The following is a 24,358-nucleotide window of genomic DNA, read 5'->3' as shown; positions in this document are numbered from 1 at the left end:
CCAACTCACTATACATTAATATTATTTAAGATAGGTATTAGTCTTGTAAAGCTGCAATTAGTGTTTAGACTCTATAAAATGCTTGTAAGTTGGCGCATGCATCAATCGTATTTGTAAACTTTATATCCCATGCTATAAGGTAATATGTAAATTTTGCTTTATTATTGTAAAAATGCCTGCTCTGAACTTCTGAATCTAGGCAGGAAATGTGGTTCCCTCGCCCATCATGAAGGACTATCAAGGATAAAAACTTTGTTGATTGCCCAATCCACCCATGAAGAAGTTACGTGCAGGAGCCCTTGTCGCATCGATTTGAACTCTGGGGGGAAGAGCATATAAAGATGATCACAAGAAGAAATAATTATCTCTTTGTTGTTTGGATTCTCACAAGGGCTTGAGCTAAGAAACAAAAACAGAGATCCCAGGGTCAACTTGGGTTAACCCTAAAAGACATTCAGTGGACTGATTATTACATCTCTGTCACCTTTTAGAAACAAAGATTAACTCATTTGTGCATATATGTTGCCTGCTTTAACCTGTAAATAACTCTCTCATTTCTTTTTCCTAGTTAATTAATTCTTAGTTAGTTTACTATAGGACTGGCTACCAGTGTTGTCTTTGCTGAGAGATCTAAGGTACAAACTGATCTGGGGTAAGTGACCGATCTCTTGGGACTGGAAGCAACCTGAATATTTTGTGCTTTTTGGTGTAAGTGACCATTTATCACTGCCTGGGTGGCCAGACAGACTGGAGTGCCCAAGCAGACTGTTTGTGACTCCATGGTAACACTTGTTTAGTGCTTCAGGAGGTCACATTTGTTACTGGGTTGGTGAAATCTAATTATAGAATATACAGACAGTTTGAAGTGTCTGCCCTGCTGTTTTACAGTCTTCCCTGAAGCTGGAACTCATGGTTGTGAACCACTCCACACAGCGTGACATGAGGTTTTGTCCACATGCACGTTTGTGAAAACTAAGTCTTGGGAATAAATCTGGGTGAAGGTTCCTGCCAGGACCATTCACAAGTCATCTTGAAATCTCTGAGAGATTGGAAGAAAAGGAAGACATCACACAATCCCAAACAGGAGAACTGGCAACAGTGCCTGCAGCTTGTGGCAGTCTATGGTCAGGGAAATACATGGCAACCTGGCTGTGTTCCAGAAGCATGACCAGGGGAGGATGCAGGAGAAAGTATACCTAAGGATGGATTCTATCAGGCATCCTCTGGAAAAGCATCTTGCACAGATTGCTGGCCTATCTAAGAGGGCAGCAACTACCTATGCAATGTAGGACCGCTTGGATATACAAAGGTGGCATCACAAGGCAGTGCGCATATACATAAAAGTGTAATTACTTTGTGTGAACGTGAAGGGGAAAAAATTGGGGAAAAAAATAAAAACTTCAGAAAAAGAATCCTATTGAATTCTATAAAAATTGTATCTTTTCTCAGCATTTTCAACTATCCTCTTGAATTTAATAGAGGATTATAACTAAAGTTAAGATTCTGTCATGGGTATTTTTACTAAAAGTTAGGGACAGGTCACAGCCAATAAACAAAAATTCATGGAAGCCTGTGACCTGTCCCTGACCTTTAGTAAAAATACCCAGGGGATGGGGTGGTGGAAGGGATTAACAATGAGAGCACTGCCAGTGGCTGACCTCTGGCAGCTGTTCCAGTCCCACTGCTACTCTGGCAGCCCCGGGGCCGACCGCCAGCCAGCTGCTCCCACAGCCTTAAGGCTGACTGCCAGCTGTGATTCCAGCCCCGCCACTGCTCCAGCCCCACTGGGGATGACCCAACCCCAGCCACTGCTCCAGCCCTGGGGATGTTGCTCCAGCAGTCTTGGGGCTGCCAGCAGCTCCAGCCCTGCCCCGGAAGAAGTCAAGAGGTCCCAGAATTCACAGAATCCAGGACCGCCGTGACAGAATCGTATCCTTAACTATAACCCTTCTAAAGGATAAATTTAAAAACCTACAAAAGGGATATCACTATTAGATTTTATAAAATCCTATTTTAAAAAAATTCTACAAGAATTTTTCGTAGAAGACTGCTGCAAAAAATTGTCCACAGTTCTTGCTTCCAGTGTTTTGTGTCCTTCTCTCTCAGTCAGAAATAAATGCTGGCATTCTTAGATTGGGAATCCATACATGTAGCCAAATATAATGCTTTTCCTTGTGGGACAGACGGTAAGAAATGCATTAAAAATTTCCTAACATTCTCGAGGCCTGCTTATCTCCTGCTACCTCTTCCCTGAAGTGTCCCCACAATCACAGGGCAATCCAAATCACACTGAGTTAGTCCTTACTCTTGTTTGTAAGTGTTAGGTCATCCAACCAGGAAAAAGAAACAATATTATGTGATTTAAGTGACAATTACATTGCTTGGATATTTATCTGGAATATTATCAGCTGCCTAACAAGTGAAACATGTTTAAACAGCCATCGGGGATTTTTTATCACCAGTAACTGATTAAACCCACTGATCCCTGTCTTTAGTGAAAAGCAAAGAAGCTGTTGAGCTCCCACTGCCCAGAACTGCCTCTCTATCGTGGCCAGCATATTACTGATTACAAAATGATAGACCAGGGATCGGCAACCTTTGGCTGCGCGGGCCGAGGGATGTGCTGGCCGCCACTTCCTGCAGCCCCCATTGGCCTGGAGCGGCAAACCACGGCCAGTGGGAGCCGCGATCGGCCGAACCTGCAAACGTGGCAGGTAAACAAACCAGCCCGGCCCGCCAGGGGGCTTACCCTGGCAGGCCGCGTGCCAAAGGTTGCCGATCCCTGTGATAGACCCTAAATAAAAGCAACATTAAAGATTATTCATGTCAGCTAATTCAATCATATAGGCATTTTAATATTTTAGTTCCATGGCAGAATTGTCAACTTTTACATAACACTAGAAAAAAGCCAACATATTCTAAAATTTAAAATTGATTGTAGCTTTCAATAATCAGAAATTGCAATTGTATTATTCTACTTCATTTTTTAAATAAAAATTAAAAAAACTGAACAGTACCAGCCCTCTTTATAGGTGTGGAAAGGAGTACTTCTATAAATCAGAGAAGTATCTCCTACTCACGTGTAGAGTGAGAGAACCGGGAAACAAAATAGAGCTACTCCTTTCCAATACCCTGCCATTTAAGGCAAATGTACAATTTTAATACATAGCACTTCAAATAATTAAGAAATTTTCTTTTCCTGCATTCAAACAATAAATTGCAACATTCCAGCTGCTATAAACACCCCCTCTCCATTCTCATTCGTACACACATGCCCTCTATGCAAAATTAAAGGGCAAGGAATGTTCAGCTAACCATCTGATCTAACCAATAAATATCCTCAGAGTGCTTAACAGTTATCAATTTATTGTTAGAACAGCTTTTCTGGGAGCAAAAATACTACACATAATAAAGCAACAGCATTATTAGTATTATAACAAATAGCATGAACTGCACCATGCTGAAATATCCATGAACCAGGCATGATTGTATGCCTCTGTATACAAATGGTAGGAAGTTGTGGCAAATGGTTGATGTAAGCTGCCATTCAAAGTTAGAGGATCAATGTAGGTATTTTACTTTTTTGTTTTTAAATTAAATAAAATTGGATTCAGCTAGTTTTCCCCCATAAGGTTCCTTTATTGTTGGTGCCAGTGGACCTGATCTTCTTAATCCAGTGGGCACCAGTATGTGACTTAAAAATTTATGGATCATGTCTGACTGCAGGAGGGTCTAAAAATACATTTCTTCAACTATAAAATGCAGAGTGACTGATAAGACTTGCTTGAGGAAGAAAGATAACTGGAGATCATAAGATAAAAAAGTACAATCTAAGACAGTGGCTCTCAATATTTCCAGACCACTGTACCCCCTTCAAGAGTCTGATTTGTCTTGTGTACCCACAAATTTCACCTCACTTAAAAATGTACAAAATCAGACATAAAAATACAAAACTATCATAGCACGCTATTACTGAAAAATTGCATACTTTCTCATTTTTACCGTATAATTATAAAATAAATCAATTGGAATATAAATATTGTATTTACATTTCAGTGTATATAATACAGAGCAGTATAAACAAATCATTGTCTATGAAATTTTAGTTTGTATTGGCTTCATTAGTGCTTTTTAGGTAGCCTGTTGTAAAATTAGGCAAATATCTAGATGAGTTGATGTACCCCCTGGAAGACCTCTGAGTACCCCAGGGGGTACACGTATCCCTGGTTGAGAACCACTGATCTAAGAAAAAGGACAGAACTTTCCACCCTTCATATGGTATGTTTAACAAACCAACTAAGCGCTGACATTGACATCCCTTATAAAAGAAGCTGCCTGCCCTCCAACTAAAGAGGAAAAAAGTACAGGTAAAACAAAGAAAGATCTTATCCAATGTATACACAGTCAAATCACTTCATAGAGAAAACATGAACAGTTTAGCTGAAATTCAGTGTTGGGGTTGCTAAGACTGAAACAGTAATTTCTTATTGTAGGTCTCTTTAGAATTTTTTAAAAATTATCCTTTCCAATATCAAGAAAATGAACTGTCTCAACACACATGCACATATTTATGATGGGGCACACTTGAAATCTAGTATATCAGTAGAAATACCTTAATTGGAAGAGTCAAATTGACATCATTTGTACATTTCAAAAGAAGCCTGAAATAAAATCACAGCCCCAAATATGCAGAGCTTGGGTGTATTAAAAAAACAACAATTGTACTTTGAAAAACATATAATGTACACTTAGACTTCTATGAAGCCCAAGGTACCCAGAGACTTCTGAGACACAATGTCTGTGGAAGGCTGTGAATACTGACCCTCCAGCAAGCTGACCTAGAGGGGAAAGACTGTAGTTGTAGAGCACCCAAAGGGAAGGAAAATTTGTGCAAATGAATTCCATCTCCCATGTTCCACAGATCCTCATCCCACACCATTTCTCCCATGATCTGGCTGAACATCCTATGAAAGTCATTACAGCCCCCAGAGCTGTACAAACTTCCAAGAGGCCTCAAAAAGGACATACAAATCCAAGTTGTCCTGTGAGCTGACAAAATATAGAGAGAAAGTCAGCTGCTGTTTTTGGAGTGGAGGGGAAGGAACTTGGATAGGCAGGAAGAAGATGGAAAGGGAATGTGGTCCCTAACTGCCAGGTTGAGAGGGGGAGGTTCCTATACCTTCTCAAATAGCTTTTCTGGAGTACAAGACAAATGGTGACAGGGATCCTCATTGACCCAATGCCCATCCCCTCTTCTCATCTGCAGATCTCCAGAATAGTTAGTCTGGGAGAAGGGATCCTCTGGGCCCTACAACCTGTCCTGGTGGCTAAACATCAATTAGCAGAGAATTGATTGCACCCTGTTAGCATGTTAAGGGGGAAACACTGGCCATGAGTGAAGTTGTCCTGACCCAGCTGTATATGATAGGGTCACTATTGCAATGTGTGTGCACACATGCACCTAGTCACAGTAAATACTTTGCAGTTTTATGGTTTAAAGATGAGTATGGAAATTAGTAGTGGAGGAGTAAAAATAAGCACACTCATTCCCTAGCATCCCACCACTATGTGATAATCAACACAGTATGACAGGCAGGGTATTACTGGGTAATTATTGTATGGTTTGGGTAGGACCTTTACATGCTTCAGACGTGTAATAATCTCTTGTATAGATTGTGTTACTACCATTATGAAATGGGATAAACAACTTGAAATTGATAATATTTGCACAGGTTAGACCTTAATGCATGTCTGAGAAGATTTCATTTAAAATGAAATTTCTGAAGTCATTTAATATTATTCTACCTTGCTAGTATGCACATATGCCTCATTTATATACAACAATTTTGTGAATACAAGGTTCCTAAGTGCAAAGAGGCAAGTGTCTAATAGGAAGCCTATTACATACAAGTTTATGGATTAGACACAGGGTATGAAAGATTCTGTTTGTTCCCTGCCCCAATGTGACCTATTCATTAGCAAGATGTACCAAAACTGTGAGAGACCTTATATGTTAAGCATGAGACATATGCCACGTGCTTTTCCCTACACTGGTGTCAAGTGGTAGTGTGGAGAAGGAGGAAGATGGGTTTTTAAATGATTTGTAACTTCGATTTAATCCATCAAGGAAAAATTCAAAAAAGTTTCAATGAAAAAGGAGATTCATTTGCTGATTCACCTTTCCATTTTGCTTGCAAGTTAGTGAACTAGAGAAACAGTGTGATTTTAATGGCAATTACTTATATATTTTGGCTCTAATGACAATTAATGTCAAACTTACCCCCTCAAACCTGAAAATGGACAACCTGCCAATGTCTAGGATTAAAGTGCAACCCTTATCTTTCAGCAACATCACATCAGTTACAGGATAACCTTCAAGGACTGTGGGAAACAAAAACTTCTACTTTAAATGCTCTATCCAACTGCCCAAAACAAGAGTCTGGAAACAATGCTGTGTAAATAAAACTCTTAAAGCCTGGAATCCCCCGGGAAACCTGATAAAGGATGACATTCTAACAACTTCACAGTTCTGGACTATTACTGCCACTGACTCACATTCATTCTCTTTCCTTATGTGCTGTGATACCAGCAATGTAATAGCAATAAATGCTCCTTCTGAAACAGAAGATGGACACATTGCAGTGACCACTGTGCTACAAACACGAGTGGTTATTTCAGTGGGACATATGGATCATAAGCCCCACCACCTCTCTCAACAATGTGTATTCTTCATTATATGAATACCAGCATACTCGGTCCAATACAAAAAGAAGAAGGGACAGTCTCAGCCCCATGGAGCTTACAGAGGCAGGTAATATAGTTCAGATATGTGATGCACCTTTATATATATATACTTATATGATCAGTAAATTGAAGGTCAAACTTTCAAACACTGCAACAACAAAGAAATATCGTGTACACTATTTACCTACGGGTGGGTTATTTTGTCCAAGAGCCTTGTAAAAAAAGAATGTTCATGGTTAAGATTTTGTCGTGGCTATTTTCAGTAAAAGTCAGGGACAGGTCATGGGCAATAAACAAAAATTCATGAAAGCCAGTGACCTGTCTCTGACTTTTAAGAAAAACAACTGACAAAATGGGGCTGAGGGAGGGATGAGAGCCTGAGCCCTGCTGCGTCGGGGGAGGGGTGGCAGCACCTGCTGCCGCTGCGGCTGACAGCTCTGGAGTCCCCCTGCCCTGGCTTGGAGCTCTGGGTCCTCCCGCCACCCGCAGTGGCTGGGAGCTGCAGGGGGGCCTGCCACCTGTAGTGATTGGGAGCTGCGGGTCCCCCCATGCTCCCCACGGCAGCTGGGAGTTCCAGGTCTGGCAGTGGAGAGCTGCAGGGGCTCCCACCGCCTGCGGTGACTGGAAACTGTGCCTTCCCCCCCGCTGCCACTCATCTCCCGCAGCATCCTTGGGGTGCCCCCGCTGCCTCTGGCAGCTGGGAACTCTGGGTCTGGTGGTGGGAAGCTGTGGGGGGGCCCCGCTGCCACGGTAGCTCAGAGCTCTGGGTCTCCCCACCGCCCGTTGTGGCTGAGAGCTGTGGGGGACGTCTACCGCCTGCAGCAACTGAGAGCCGCAGGGGTCTCCTGTTGTCCGCGGCAGCTGAGAGCTGCGGGCCCCCCTGCTGCCTGCAGCAGCTTGCAACTTCAGATCCACTGCCGCCTGATAGCTCCAGCCCCGCCACTCAGGGGCTGAAGTGGAAAATGTCACAGAGGTCTCTGGAAGTCATGGAATCCGTGACTTTCGTGACCTCTGACACAATCTTATCCTTACTCATAGATAGCTCCTGCCGCTAACCAATGCTATTAATCCTTCTTTTCACAAGCAGTAAATTCATAAACAAATTGCTTAGGGAAACACTATCTTTTTCTTTCAAGTGTCCAATCTTGTTTAATGGCTTTAAGCCCAGCATACATTAGCATGTGCTGTTAACTTGCCACATTTTATTTTGCTCTCAAATGACAATTAGTTTTCTGTTAGTTGGTGGTAAACTGTCCTCAATATTGCTTTTTCTCCCTCCAACTGTTCCAAAATATCAGCTGTCAAAAAACAAATTTCTTTCAGCTGTGGAAGTGAACTTTTAACTTTTACCTGACATTTTAAAGAAGTGCAGTTAAAGCACATCAAATTCTGCTTGTCCTTGTACCTCTGCACTGAAATTCAAGTTTTGCTAGTAAAATTCAAATTCCTCTACTTCGGGAAGCAGCTGAAGCAATAAAAATGGTGCAGTGTCCTCCGAGCCATTTTGCTGTTATTGCCTTTGAATATGAGACTGAATTTCTGATGCATTTAAACGTTACTTTATTACCTTTGACAAATATATTTTCACAGAAGCACAGAGCAAACTCTGAGAAAAGACAGTGCTAGAGCGAGAAATTACTTGTAAATAAAATATGGTGACAGACTTCATCTTCTATGCAGTATGCAAACAGCTATCTCCGTTGGTAATATGCAAATTAATTGCACTTTAACCGAAGCCAACTGACGTGCACTGCAGCAATACGGAAAGAATACTTGAATTCATTTACTGTGGCCTATTAGAAATACTCTTCATAAATGGAATTCAGGAACTGTGAATGATACCCATTAGGTCAAAGTAAAAAATCATAGCAAATAGAGTTTGAGTGGTTAGGATGGGGACAGGGTGATGTTTGGATGCCAGAGGGGTCAAGCTGCCAGGCTGAAGAGGCAGATAATAGTACGAAGTACCTTAATTTTCTTCCACTTCAATTAGTTTTTGAAGATTCTCACTAATGGTCAGGGATGAGTTGAGCAAAGTGATCAGAACCTGATTGATCTAACCCCAATAACAGTTTTAAGTATAGCAGTGATGGGCTCCCCCCAGACTATTTAGACCGGATTTCATGGTTTTATTCTGCTGGTTATATTAGTAAAAATCCATTGCAGAAAGCAGCAATGGCAAATTTTTAGTATTTAGTAGTCTTTTTACTTTATTTAACTGTATCTTCAATTTGTCTTATGTTGGGAATTTTTTTGAACTCTAAATTATGTTGTGACTTACTGTAAATGAGATTTTTATTAGACTAAGAATTTAAAATTATATTCCATATTTTTGTTCTATTTTGTTTGCTTGATTAGAGAGCATGTCAAGAACTAGTTAGATTACTGAAGTACAATGGAAATTATCAAGAAACAAATAGGGCCATGCTAAATTCATGGTCCATTTTGGTCAATGTTATGGTCATAGGATTTTAAAAATCGTAGATTTCATGATTTCAGCTATTTAAATCTGCAACTTCAGGGTGTTGTAATTGTCAGGGTCCAGACCCAACAAGGAGTTGGGGGATTGCAAGGTTATTGTAGGGGGAGTTGCGTTACTGCTACGGCAGAAAGGGATCTAGGGGTTATAGTGGACCACAAGCTAAATATGAGTCAACAGTGTGATGCTGTTGCAAAAAAAGCAAACATGATTCTGGGATGTATTAACAGGTGTGTTGTGAGCAAGACACGAGAAGTCATTCTTCCGCTCTACTCTGCTCTGGTTAGGCCTCAGCTGGAGTATTGTGTCCAGTTCTGGGCACCGCATTTCAAGAAAGATGTGGAGAAATTGGAAAGGGTCCAGAGAAGAGCAACAAGAATGATTAAAGGTCTTAAGAACATGACCTATGAAGGAAGGCTGAAAGAATTGGGTTTGTTTAGTTTGGAAAAGAGAAGACTGAGAGGGGACATGATAGCAGTTTTCAGGTATCTAAAAGGGTGTCATAAGGAGGAGGGAGAAAACTTGTTCACCTTAGCCTCTGAGGATAGAACAAGAAGCAATGGGCTTAAACTGCAGCAAGGGAGGTCTAGGTGGACATTAGGAAAAAGTTCCTAACTGTCAGGGTGGTTAAACACTGGAATAAATTGCCTAGGGAGGTTGTGGAATCTCCATCTCTGGAGATATTTAAGAGTAGGTTAGATAAATGTCTATCAGGGATGGTCTAGACAGTATTTGGTCCTGCCATGCGGGCAGGGGACTGGACTCGATGACCTCACGAGGTCCCTTCCAGTCCTAGAATCTATGAATCTATCCTTACTTCTGCGCTGCTGCTGGCAGCGGCGCTGCCTTCAGAACAGGGCAGCTGGAGAGCAGCAGCTGCTGGCTGGAAGCCCAGCTCCAAAGGCAGAGCCGTTGCCAGCAGCGGCACCAAAGTAAGGATGGCATGGCATGGTATTGCGCCCTTACTTCTGTGCTGCTGCCTGCAGAGCTGGGCCTTCAGTCAGCAGCTGCCACTCTCCAGCCACCCAGCTCTGAAGGTAGCAGCACAGACATAAGGGGAGCATGGTACAGTATTGCCACCCTTACTTCTGCACTGCTGCTGGTGGGGCATCGCCTTCAGAGCTGGGCACCTGGCCAATAGCTGCCACTCTCTGGTCACCCAGCTCTGAAGGCAGCACTGAAGTAAGAATGGCAATACTGTGACCCCCCCACTAAAATAGCAACTCCCTTTTGGGTCAGGACCCCCAGTTTGAGAAACGCTGGTCTCCCTTGTGAAATCTGTATAGTATAGGGTAAAAGCACACAAAAGACCAGATTTCACAGTCCGTGACACGTTTCTCATGGCTGAGAATTTGGGAGGGCCCTAGACATAAAGGATGCAGAAAGAGACATAACACTAAGTTTTCTAATTTGCCACAGGGTATCTGGTTTGTTTGAAAGAGGGTTTTTTTTTTTTTTTAAAATATTTGGGGGTTTTGTGGTTTGTTGTTTTTCCTCGAGAAAAACTTAAAAAAAAAAAAAAAAAGTAACTCAATGTAGACCACATGGCAAAAACATACCTTGTGTTACCATAAGCCTCCCAGAAGACATTTTTGCAAAGCTTCCGTTTTCTTCTTTTCTACAAACTCTGCTGCCCATTACAAAGTGACCCATAAAACCACCTGTGAATACACCTAAAAGACCAATTGTAAGGGAGAGAGGAAATCTTTTCCCTTCCCTCAAAACATTCATCATCAGACCCACTGGTTGTCATCAGACCTCTTTCTACCATCCCAAAGGCTGGTGGGCATGTTCATTTGCAGGATTTATCATCAAAGAGAAAGGAATTTAAAACTAGAAGAGTTTGCTATGCCACTGCCTTTTTCCTAGGCTACTTTCATTGAAGCAGTCACAGGGAACTCCCATGAGAACTCCCAAATGTCTGATCATCTACAGATCACAGAGTTTGGAAAGGACACAGAGCATACATGATCCGAGGAACTTCCACCTGTTTGTAAGTACTGTATGCGGGAGCATCATGTGCTATGAAGCAAAGGGGACAGCTCCCCCCAACCTTGGTTTGCCCCGCCGCTGTGCCTCAACTAATCCATAGATCATAGAATTGCTCCACTATGTCTTCCACTTTTTACTCCCCTAGATTTTGCAGGATACAGTATAATCACATATAACATTCTATATGCTGGACACAAATTTGCCCCTCCTAGAATTTTTTTGAATGACAACAGACTGTATTCCAAGATGTAATGTGTTAGTTGTATAAGCTTTTCACCTGTAAAGACAAGAGTTGAAATCCTTGCTGAGGTGTGAAGTGTCGGAGAATAACAGAGTTCTCACTTTTTGTTTGGGTACAGCAAGTCAGATACTTTATTTTCTCTAACAATTGCGTAGAGGGAGAGAGCTAAACAGGTCTCTCTATAGGTAAACAATTACAGCAAACCTTTATACCTTTCATTACAGACAATAATAAGCAACAGCTGCATTTTGTTTATACATAGGCCATCTTGATATCTTATTTTTCTCACTTGTTTTGACTCTAGTCTACATACAATATTTTCTACACATTATCTACACAAGGTCGCAACAACTTCTCACACAGTTCTTTCCCACTCGCCTCACACAATCCTCGCTTCTACAAATCTCGCGTTATTAGGGTTACAGTTAGCCTGACTCTTGCTAACGAACTGTCATGCATTGCATCCCCTTCCTGTCAGTTCTTTCTCTGCTTCCACAACCCCCCCTTTTGTACTACTAGTACAACAAACCTTCTCAAATCTCTATTTGCATTAAGTCTTGGAATTCAGATTCTACATCAGATGCTTCAACCTTAGGGGTTTTGATTGGATGTAATGACAATGCATGATGAGCATGGACATGAAAGGTATTACTATTATTACGGCCTTTACAACAACAACAACATACTCCTACACTAGCTTACAACAACACAAGCAATAACATTCCCATAGCGATAATATGATGAGGTTGTTGTACAATCTTAGTCACAGAACACAATACATCATACTTAGTACATAAGGTGGACACTCTATAAGCTGTCTGAAAGGCATACTTTTCAACTTGATATATATTTTGAAGCATGTGAATTTGCCCTTGTACTTCAGAGATTTTCTGAACCTCTGGTAACAGTGAAAACAAATTCTGAAATCTATCAGGTACTAAACTAGTCCAATTAAAGGGTATCTGGAACCTAAGGGCTACTTGCAAAACTCTATCTGTGGGCCAGTAGATAATATGATTGCCTGCAGTGGTAGTGAGATTAAAATGTATGTCTTGCGATGTGGTGGCATTAACATACACACAGCTATCATTGGCTTGAAAAAGTAAGTGTCCTGTCAGGGTAGTTCCTTGTCCCCTACCCTCCCAGCAAACGTAGTCATGAACAGTGACAACTTCTCCTGGCTTCAGTTTACGTATACACTGAAGCTGTGGGGGTTCTAACGGCCAAAATGTCCACTGACTTCCTAACCCCATCCAAATGTCAGGTGTAATCCCAGGAGCACTGACTAAAAATCGATTGGGCACACCAGGTGGTCTAATTTCCCAGATGTCTCGGTGAATTACCCAATCCCACATGCATCCTCCCCATGGACCCGGCAGGATTCGGTATGTGGGAGCCCACACCCCCCTAACCGGTCCATATGCTTGGAAGGAGCACTGAGAACGTCCGCATTTCCACCCAGAAAGTCTCCAAGTATATCTCCATGGCCACAGATCAGATGGTACTCCTGATGTGTCTGTAAGGGCAGTGGGCCAAGCCTGATGCTCAAGATCATTCTGAATGGCCATTAGCTGGTCATTCAGGAAATCCTGAATTTCTGAACATGCTAGATCCCACTGCAATGCCTTCCCAGCCTCAGTGATATTCAATACCATCTCTGTCAACAACTTCTGGGTCATAGAACTAAGGGCGGAAATAACATGTAACTCACCAACTCCAGCCTGTACCTGGATTAGTTGTGCCCCAGAAACAAGGCCGATGGCCTTCTCTAGTTGGCCCAATTTCTCATCATGTTCTTGGTTCTTAAAAATATTCCAAACTGCTGCTGCACTATTGGCCCCATCCCATAGGGATCCGGTCAAGTCTCTCTTCTTTCTAGAGGAAATAACCCAAGCCCTCTGTTGTGCTAATCTAATGGCAGCTCCCCTTGATTTCGGTGACCTCATCCTAGTCTTCTATTCACCCAAGACAGGAATGGCAAGAATGAAAAAGTCAGGACTGAACTTCAGTAAAAGACAAGTAGATGAAAATTGCACAGAACAGTACCAGGCTCAAGCTAATGTTATTTACTGATGTTCATCTTTATAGGCACTATGGTCACACACAGTTTCTTAAGTCAGTTTGGTAACAAAATAGATCTTGAATTACCTGTATAACTTATACTCTGGAAAGATCATATTTAATTTATTAATTTAATATAATCATTTTCACTTTGTAAAAGCAATGTTTCAGAATGTAACATGAAAAAGTTATGCTGTACTGTTCCAAAGGCTCTACGCATTATACACATTTGTATAGTCTTTTCTTTCCCATCTGATGACAACATTCATTGACTGATTGGAACAGAACAGTTTTTAAAAGTGTGTTTAGAATAAAGTTTGAACTAAACAACTATTTTTTCTTCTCAGCTCATCTCATATTAGGCAAATACAAGGATTAAAGAGGGACAGTTTTATTTTGTAGGGTTTATAATTACTTCTCTTGGAAGTCTGAAAATAAATTCTGTCTCATTTCATTAGGCAAATAATAATTTTCTTCCTTGTGTTTTTCTAACAGAACTGAAAATTAACATAGAATTTCTCTTTACTTCCCCCTTTTATGCACCAACATTATCAAAAGAGATCAGTACAGCTCTGGAAACAAAGTCCATTATTTTTTGCTCCACAGCTATAAGAGGACAGAAATACTGTCCTGTATTAAGAGCGGCTATTGTTTGTATATTTCTTGCCAATAGAAATAATAGAAAGGCTTTTATTTTAGCTCTTGTTATTTAGAACCCAGAGGACATTCTTTGAGCAGATTACAAGATGTCATATACTGAGTTTGGAGCAGGGCGAATAATACAAAAAAATTATTTGTTTAAATCTTTGGACAATTCATTTCAGCTGTGTTTACACGCCTTCTGGGTTCGCTATCCACTAGCATTCAGGTGACTGAGTTTACGAGAACAAATGCACCAGGAAAGTGAATTTTAAGCTTGCACATTCTAATACTTACAAAAAATGAATTAGAAAGTCATGTTGTGCACCCATTTGCACATAAACCTGAAAATACAAGAGTTATGTTTATCTAGACCAGAGGTGGGCAAACTACGGCCCGCGGGCCACATCCGGCTCGCGGGACCGTCCTGCCCGCCCCCGTGCTCCTGGCCCGGGAGGCTAGCCCCTGGCCACTCCCCTGCTGTTCCCCCTCCCACACAGCCTCAGCTTGCCCCGCCGCCGGCACAATGCTCTGGGTGGGCGGGGCTGTGAGCTCCTGGGGTGGCGCAGCTGCAGAGCCCGTCCAGACCCGGTCTCTGTGCTGCATGGTGGCAGCAGCGGTGTGGCCCGGCTCCAGCCGGGCAGCATGGCGTGGCTGTAGCGCCGCTAGCCACCGGTGCTCCAGGCAGCGCGGTAAGAGGGCACAGAGCAGGGGGGGTTGGATGGAGGGCAGGGAAGTTCGGGATGGTGGTCAGGAGATGGGGGTGTGGATAGGGGTCGGGGGAGAACAAGGGGTTGAATGGGGGTAGGGGTCCCGGGGGGGCAGTCAGGAAGGAGGGGGGGTTGGATGGGGCAGCAGGGGGCAGTCAGGAGCAGGGGTTCCGGGGGGAAGTCAGGGGACAGGGAGAAGGAGTGGTTGGATAGGGCAGGGGTCCCGGGGGGGGGAGGGGCTGTCAGGAATGAGAGGAGGGGTTGGATGGGGCAGCGGGGTCCGGGGCAGTCAGGGGACAGGGAGCGGGGGTGTGTGGATGGGGCAGGGGTCCCGGGAGAGCCGTCAGTGAACAGGAGGGATTGGATGGGGTAGGAGTTCAGGGGGGAGGATAGGAGATGGGGGCCGGGCCACGACCCCCTCCCCTAACAGGCCCTCCTGTACGAAACCCGATGCGGCCCTTGGGCCAAAAAGTTTGCCCGCCCCTGATCTAGACTAATGTGGTCAATCACAAATCAGGAACTCCGCTAGAATTTTTAATTTTGAACAGCAAGCCAAAAATAATCAATATTCATAAAGTTAGGCCCAATAATTTAAAATAATGAATAAATATGAAGAAGTCACAATTTGCTAGTGGACATTCTGCAAAATCTTGGGCTAACTCTGAAAAAGTTAGTAGCCGTGATAGTCTGTGTTAGCAAAAAGAACGAGGAGTACTTGTGGCACCTTAGTGCCACAAGTTGAATTCATTACCAATTATTCATTCAACTCTTGATTCAAGTAGTCAACAGAATCCCTTTTAGGAAAAACTATCCAATGTACATGTCATTACAGAAAAATTGCATCAGTGGTAAACATTCAAAAAAACTTAAAGAATCAAGTGATAACAGATTGCAGAAAAATAGACAATACTTACTGGAGAGAACTGTAGTGAGGAAGATGTAGTCAGAAAAAGAGATGAGTCCACATTCTCCAAGTGTATAAAATATACTGTCTTCATCAGCAAACTTCTCTCGTTCTTGGGATAACTTCTATTTTACAGATCCAACCCACACACCCCAAAGAAAGAAAATAAAAGAATCAATTAAACACTTAAAGAGGATCTGTATCATTTATATCATTGCCAACAAGCTTTTTTTTATGAACATATCCCTCCTATTACCATTCAAATTCAATGGACCTTTTCCAGACTTCAAATCTAACAGAACTAGCGTTTTTTGTTTCAAATAAAGCACAAACTGGAACTGGCCAATAAACTTAGCATCTTTAGTCTAGTACAGAGATAGAAACAACATATGATGTGCTTTTTGTTTAGTGCTGTCTAAATTCTCTAGCGAATAATGGTACTATATAATCTAGGCTCTTTACAGCAGAATTAAAATGACAGCCATAATGAGTTTTATCCCAAAGTGTTTTATTTCTATTATAGTTGTCTAGTTTAACAATAGCTTAAAGCAGTTTGGTTTTAATATCTGATAGTTTCCCAAAAATTTAGTTACCTGATAAAATGTTAGTATAACCCAAGCATTTGTTTGGTAAAGACAACCACTAGAGTCAAAATTCCTGCATGAATGCATTCAACTTTTAAGATAACGGGAAACTTTTTGATTAGAAAAGCACACTACATGTATTTTATCAGCTGATCTCACTTCTAAACTGAAAGCCACTGGGTGACTGATCCACTGAAGCTTTAAAGACTGAAAAGGACCCATAGAACTGTGTTAGAGGCTGGATATTGAATTTCATAGTGGTGAACCATTTAGAAAATACACACGCACGCACACGCACATTCAGCGGGAAAGAAAATTAATATAAAAACATTAAGTACAGTTGAGGTTAATCCATTTCTGATCATGCAAGCACAGAAGCAGAAACAATGCAAGCTTAATTTAGCAACAGTATTATGAAACAAAAAACAACAAACACCGCCACACGAAGGTCCAGCTACACAACTGCCCCCATCTGTTACCTCTGTCTAGTGAAGATCCCATCATATTCAAGATAAAGGAAAGAAAATTGGTTAACCAACAAGATAAGTTCACAAAACATCAAAACAAATTGATCTGTTAGATTTGCAGCAACTAGCTATTTGCTGAAAATATACACTGCTAAGAAGCCTAGGTATAAATTCCAGCAAGAATTGAAACTGAGTTGAAGGTTCAGACCCACCATCTACAGCTGTTTCTTGTTCAGTTATATTTGAAAGAACTCACCATTCTACTTGACAGCAGATTGGAGATTAGTTTGCCTAATAATTTAGATGAAAATTTGACAAATATCTGGCTTGGAAACCACAAGAGAAAAAAAGTCATCATATTGATCAGCAAATATACAATTTCCAATTAAGCTCAGCTCTACTGATCAAATATAGCAGTAGCTCTTATTTTGAAGACTTGGAGTTGTTAAGAATGTGAAGTGAGGTAAACCTCCACAAATCAGCAGAAGAATTTATCAATGCATCCACTTTGCAAAGGTATTAGCAATACATTATCACAGTACATCAGGCTGTGTTTTCTTTTCATTAAAGAAATATTTTTGTTATATATACAAACTTAAGTCAAACTCAAACCCCAAAACACCCACATAGTGCTGATTATGCTGAAGACAAATAATCAGCCTTTAGTTCTCTCTGAACGCAAAGGAAGCTCGAGTTTAAAGCTAGTGAATTTTTTTTGCAATCATTTTCTTGGATTATTGTCATGGTTGCTGTATCCCTCAATGGTATAGCCCACTCATGTTATTTATTGGCTCTGTCTTTGCATTTATCTTTAGCAGAGCTCACTATAAACCAGCTACCGACACCCTGATAAATGTGGAGTATTTACAGAGAAAGGATTAACAAACACTATATACATATGCGGTATATTTGGAGATAGATTTTAATTGTTATGAGTATTATGAATTTAAAGTTGGCTTTTATTTACTATTAAAGGCTGGGAAAGTTCCTTATAAATTAAAAGTTATGTGAATGGGCTAAAAGCACCTGAAAAAAATCTAGTTTTAAGTTAAATCTTCTTGGAAATACAAATGTTATAGATAGAAAGGGTACAAAAATATTCTCACTTGAAGAACATATCTATTTTTAAAAACCTACTTAATCTACTACTATTTGTCAGAGGTTAGGTATAAACATGGGAGACTAATGCATGCTACCACCACGTGGCCTAATTCTGATCCTATTCAAGTTATTGGGAGCTTTAACACCAATTTCAGTAGTAACAAGAACAAAGTCTATTTGCCAAAAAGAGATGTAATTTTGTATAATGGTATGTTCAGACTGTTCTATTGTCACTATTTTTTGGGAAGGAGTGAGCATATTAAAAAAAAACTGCTGGTATTTCTAATTTGTATTTTTGTTCATCATGTATATTTTGTTGTCTTCCACAAAACATTTGGAAGATATTCTCCAAAGAGGTGCTGAAAGTTTCAAGTTATTTTAAATGAAAGCTTATAACCTCCAGAAGTTGATTACACATGCCTAGGAAAAACTTCCTTCTAGCTTTGAGCAACTGGATTTTTCAAGAGACTAACGCCAAACATAGCTCCCCAACTGTAGTTGAGCTCTGTTGTTCTGCAGGCATAGACAGGGTAAGGTTTAAATACCCATTTTAATGAAATGCAGTCAATTGGTGCTAGAACAAAGGGTAGACCACACTTAGTTAAACTGGGTTTTAAAATGGCGATCCCATCCAAACCAGCAGGACAGAGTTTAACACTATCTGAGGGTAGGAGAACTGCACAGACTCTCTGTTGTGCAACAAGATACAGCCTATCAGATGTGCCAGAAATGAAATAATCTCCAAGGACTGACTTTCTTGTACTGTTAGAGTTTAGCCAAGTATGCACATTGAAGATAAAAGGTTGAAAGTTTAACTGAAAATTACCGGTGAAGTTAATAGAGGAATGTGTAAGAGACAAATAAATGGAACTGTATCCATATATTTTACAATGTGACCTAACAGAGGATTTTCCTGGGCCTTTTTTGCATTTGTTTGCTCACCTATCGAAGAAAAACGTATCAGTATCTAAAACTAAAGACAATACTAGATTCAAAGTTGCCTCAAGGATTCTGAACACCACAAGCTATGAAAAAGCATCACATGGATTGTTTAAAACTCTTTCTGAAATGCTGTAAAACCTAATGATGTTAAAGGCACAAAATCAATACCCAATTCTCTCTTTATTAAAATATACTTCCTCTTGTCTATAAAGCTTTGACTTCTAGTCAATGCCATCAACACCTTTTGTGCAGTCTATTTCTTCTGCTGTTTCGTTTCAACATAGCATGAGTTATATTACAGCTGAAAGGTTAACATGAGGAATTAAAACAGAGAAAAATAACAGAAAGAAAAGCAAAATTAAAACTCTTTAGGCAATGAGTCATCTTTACAACTGTCATGATTAGTTATCTGTACAATTTCAGTACAACCTTCAAATTTCATGTGCTTGAGTTAAGAATTTTCAAACAAATTAAAAAAATGATTCAACCTTATGTAAAATACATTAAAAAAACTGAGCAACCAGTTAAGATCATACATTGCCTAAAGAACATTCACAGTTGGGAATTCACAAGTGAGCAATGCACTGTAAAAATATTTATAATCATTTTTATCAAGCAGTGAATCACATTAGACAAAAGCATACAAACAAGCATACATATACATGTGCAAATCAAATACATAATTTATTTCATTACAAGCAAGTCTGTGTATATTCAGTGAAGATGTGTCTAACTCAGTAATTTCTATCAAACAGATTCATACCGTCAATTGATCTTACAAACTTTGCTAAACATTGACCATGCAGCTGAAAGGTTTATCTACACTTAAAAAAGGAAGCTCAGTCTATCCCATAAAATTTAGGCTTTCTTGCAACAAGCAGATCCAGGAATGACAATTTAATCTAATGGAAGAAAAAACAGTCATTTTAAGGCAATTATTAACACTGATGTATTTTCTTGCTTTCCAGAATGTTGTGTGTGTTGCTATAAACACCAGAAAAGCAATCCCATCATTTAGCCAGGAGTTTTGAGCAGTCATTTTGGTAGTCAAACAGAATAATATGGAAATTGTTTCCCCACCTTTATAAACTCAGTCAAAAGCCTGACAAATATAAGGTCAAGAAAAATGTTTGATTTTTCTTACTCTGATCTCAGCTAATGAAAGTGGAGGGGGGCAGGGATGTTGATTTTTTCCCTTTTTTTCCTTAAAGGAATTTTTGATTTTTAGTTCTCAAGTGACACATACAGAGGCTGCAACCAAGCAAAGCATTGAGAAGTATTACGCAAGCTTCCTCTCATATTCTGCCAGTGCATCTTGATGTTGACTTGCCACACACTAGGCCCTGGACAGGTCTGGCCCTCTCTTGAGCAATGAATGCCAAATGATGGGACAGTTTTCAGTTGCAGACAAATTCATGTCAGCTAAACCAAATCAGAACTTAGGTTTCATGTAAAACCCAACTTGGTACCTTTCCCCCACCTCACTTTCTAAACCTTCTGGAGCTTTTTGTTTTTTTAAGTTAGGAGCAAAAAATCATATCCATCAGGGCTCATTCAGGAGAGAAGTCCAGAGTGTTATATAAAAGGTATTTGGTGGTGAAGTCACAGTACTTGGAATCTTCTGGCTGACTGCCCAGCATAGGCATCTGCACTGCCAACCCTGTTAGAATGCCAGTGGAGGGGCAATAAGAGAACCTAGTGCTCTGGCTGTTGCCAGGTATAATTTATAGTTAAAAGATCAAAGTATACATGTCATCTAATATTTAGATAAATGAATATATAAAGCTATATCTTTTGTCAGATTTACTTATGTCTTCTCCACAAAGTCAGAAAATTCTGTGAATTTCAATGTTGACCTCAGTTGCATTTAAAAAGCTAATCTAAATAAACCCCTGCAGCACCATTTCATTTTGCATTTCAAAAACAACTTAACGAACAACATTTAATGTGCTGCTTTTGGAAGAAAGCAGTTTGGCAAGTCATTTAAAATGACAGTTTGTATTTCATCCTAGGGGATGGAGACGTACATTCAGCAAGTTTATCCATGCAATTAATGCTTATGTTTCAATACCCACTTTGGGCCCATGTGCATCAAAGCATCAAAATGTTGTGCATCTCAAGCAATCACTTCACAGTTTCCCCCTTCCAAAATAACAAAGCATAGTGCATGTAATGAAATTAGTAATTTCACCCAGAAATGGGATTTTTGTTTGTAAATTGACAGACTATAGTTCAACCTTAACCATTTTTGATTTACAATAGCTGTTGAGATTACGTTTTTGTTCCCTTTTTAATTCTTTACGATTACAGAAACTGTGTATCCATCTATGAAAAATGAATGCTTAAGATACTGTAAATTTCAGCTTGCCATAAAGCAAATTCCCTTTCAGTCCCAACTGACCACCTTTAGTTCTATGGACTATTCAACACAGACACTAAAATGTTATAACCTTTTCTTTCATAGACAGCTATGAATATTCACACAGGGAAAAAAAAGACTTAGAAATGTTTTGGTTTGAAGCTTTACAACAACCAGGGTATTCAGGACCAAGACCGAAACAGTATCGCTCATCTGTCTCAGAGGCCTACATATTGTAGAGATATCTAAATCTGTATCAATTTTGATGTCCATCAGGATAAGTTACAGCATACCAGCCTTTGCTCTGAATTTCCTGGATTTTGTACGGTTAAAGTTAGACCTTCAGCATTTTTGCATTCTAATTTATGATTTTCTGTGTTTTAGATTTAAACTAGTACTACAAAAAAGAAAGCAATCTTTCACAGATATTTATGGGAATCAAAGGGACATTTGTCAAACAAACTTCTTTCTAATCCAAAGCAAAATCCCTTGCAGAAATCCCACGAGGATGATTTTCTCTTTTATTTCCTTTTTAGACAAATTGCCTGTTTTTTAAAGTCGCCGTTTAAGGTTCTCTGAAATCACATCCAATCAATACCAAGGACTTACGATTTCTCAATTTTAAAAAAATCGCTTACGTTCATACATGCAGAAAGTTACATAGCAATATACCTGTATACTGTACACAATTAGTTCTGGGGTGCTGCATGGTATTTTACCTTCCTAGGCCCCTACTGACTGGCAGTGTCCATTTAAATAAAACAAACAGATAGCGATCCTGCTGTGAGCACAGCTAGACCAGGAAAATAGGCAATGTTTTAGAATCATGTTAGTCAACACATTTTAATTAGCACATTTTTCATTTCCACATAGCATCTAGCTTAGACCAGGATAGACTCCTTTAAAAAATATTAGCTGATTCTGGTCAACTCAATAGTGCTCAGCAGCATTCAGAATGTGCAAATGTGTCTCCTATTTTCATAGTCTAGACAGAGCCTGGGTAAATGCACATTGCTTACTCCAACAAGTAAAACTCCTTCATAGACAGTGCAGCCCTAGATCTGTGTAAACTTATACTAAGACAGTTCTTCTAAAAGTGAATTTGAGCAGATATTCTGTAACAGTGCCTCTCTTAGGGCATGTACAAAGCTGTACATGTACATAAAGAAAAACAGTTATGAAATTCCCATGAAAGTTATGGGTTAAATACCCAGTAGCCATGTTTTCAAATATTAATACCAAGGACATATTACTTCTGTTTTCAAAATACCAAAAGACTGATACTATATCATCAGATGAAATGCTGTTCAAATTCTAAAGCATCAAAGCCATTTAGAGATTTATAAGTGGCACCTATCACCTTGGCGCCTGACTATCCAGTTAAAACAGCCATTAAAAAAAGTCCTTCAGATTGAAGAGTCCAGAGCAGAGCCTTGTTCAGTCAGAGGCAAAACTAAGCAGATAGATCCTGCAGTGTACCCTGAAGCAAGGACAGATGAAAAAAAAATATCCCAGTAATTGTTTTTTCCTTTTTATTGACTTTTTAAAAAGCAATATATTTCACAATCAATGTTACATAAGGATGGTCTAGTTTTTTTAAGTCTGAAAATAAAAAAAATTGCTCAAGCTTAAGTCTTATGAAGCATTTCATTGCATAGTGAATTTTGTAGTTGAGTTTTAAGCCTCTGTATATAGTGGAAAAGTTTACTATAGTAGCACTATCTGCAGGTTCTAGAACACTCATGTTGTATCTTCATATAAGCAAAAACGTCAAATTCAGAGGTATCAGAATATTAAAAAGTAGCTTAGAAAAGTTAGGAAAATACACACTCGCATATTCTTTATTTTAGTCAGGAAAGCACTTTGGCTTATCATCTTTGAGTAGCACATACTAATGGAAAGAATTTTAATGTAAATCTTTTATCTTTAGGATATATCTGAAGATGAGACATAAAACCTTTCCCTGGGCTTTCTTCCTCTAAATGTTAATTTAGACATTTTCAGGAGAATCAAGAGTTAAGCAGCTATCATTACTATTGGTGGTCTCCTGAGACTGGAGAAAGAAATTTACAGATACTCCTCTCAGCAACACGGTAAATATCCATCACTGTTAAACAAACCGCACCTGAAATGCAAGGCCAGCATTCTATGCAGTCAAGAGAAAAAACACAAACTTTCCAAGACGTTCACAGGCAGCAGGAACTGGACATGCAAGGGAGAAACCCCTGCTAGAAAAGCAAGAAGGAAATGCCTCTGAAAAGGGACAGTCTATACTTCGATTTCCCACTGGTGGAGGTCCCCAGGACTCAAAATTGATGCAAACTTGTGCCATTTTAACAAGGTTTATATTAGTATACCAAATACACACTTCCTTTTCAAACGAAGTAATTTACTCTTTGGTTTAGAGCTACATTGCGCCATCATTGCAGTTTAGCAATAGTTCCTTAAGAATAAAGGTTAGTTTAATTTTCACCATTAAGCTATTTTTTAGGCTATAAGTTCCAACATTTTCAATGTACCACAGGGTACTGCAAAAACATCACACAAAGAACGTAACAAATACAATCTTTCATCTGTGAAGGGCTATTATTTTTCACACATCTAAAAGGACCAACAACTCAATGCTGAAGATACGGTTAGGCTTTCAAGATCTCTCAGGAATGATCAAAAAAGCATTGATCAGTGGTGAGAAGTTCTAGTTTATCAATTATAGACCTGTCTTCATAAGCCCTTATTAATAAAAATTATTGAATTATAAAAATGATACAGACCTTATCAGAATGTGTGCCTAGAACTTTGAGGTGAAGAGCTTTTCTACTGCCAAGAACAAAAGTTCCAATTCCCCAACTCCCTGCTTGGTGCATTAAAGAGAATAAACCCACTGGCCTTTCTGGCCTCCTCCTCATGCTAATTGGGAAAGATGTAAAGAAAGGTGTAAAGAGTGTCTCTGCTGCCTAATGTAAAATGTGCTAAGCAGTATCTCAGAACTGGTCTATAGATAAATTACATCCAAAAACTATGTTAAGGTTGCAAAATCAAACACTCAAAAATTAGGAAATGAAAGTACTACGGTTGACTGTGCAACCTTAGTTTGATCCACTTGTGCATTGCAGTGTAGTTGTAGAAATGTCAGTC

The 24,358-nt window shown here is 39.9% G+C and overlaps 1 protein-coding gene across 1 annotated transcript in view; it reads right to left on the bottom strand.

Annotated features, from left to right (window-relative positions):
- Window positions 1-24,358, bottom strand: part of MICU1 (mitochondrial calcium uptake 1) — a 236,120-nt gene that overhangs the window by 90,948 nt on the left and 120,814 nt on the right. Inside the window, exon 7 of the mRNA XM_029911332.1 lies at window positions 15,781-15,895. Coding sequence (XP_029767192.1) covers window positions 15,781-15,895 — 115 coding nt within the window. The remainder of the gene's footprint in view (window positions 1-15,780; window positions 15,896-24,358) is intronic.

This window comes from Terrapene carolina, unplaced genomic scaffold, assembly GCF_002925995.2.
Source record: "Terrapene carolina triunguis isolate 2854851 unplaced genomic scaffold, T_m_triunguis-2.0 Scaffold95, whole genome shotgun sequence".
Lineage (NCBI taxonomy): Eukaryota > Metazoa > Chordata > Testudines > Emydidae > Terrapene > Terrapene triunguis.
This window is presented reverse-complemented; position numbering and strand designations above follow the sequence as displayed.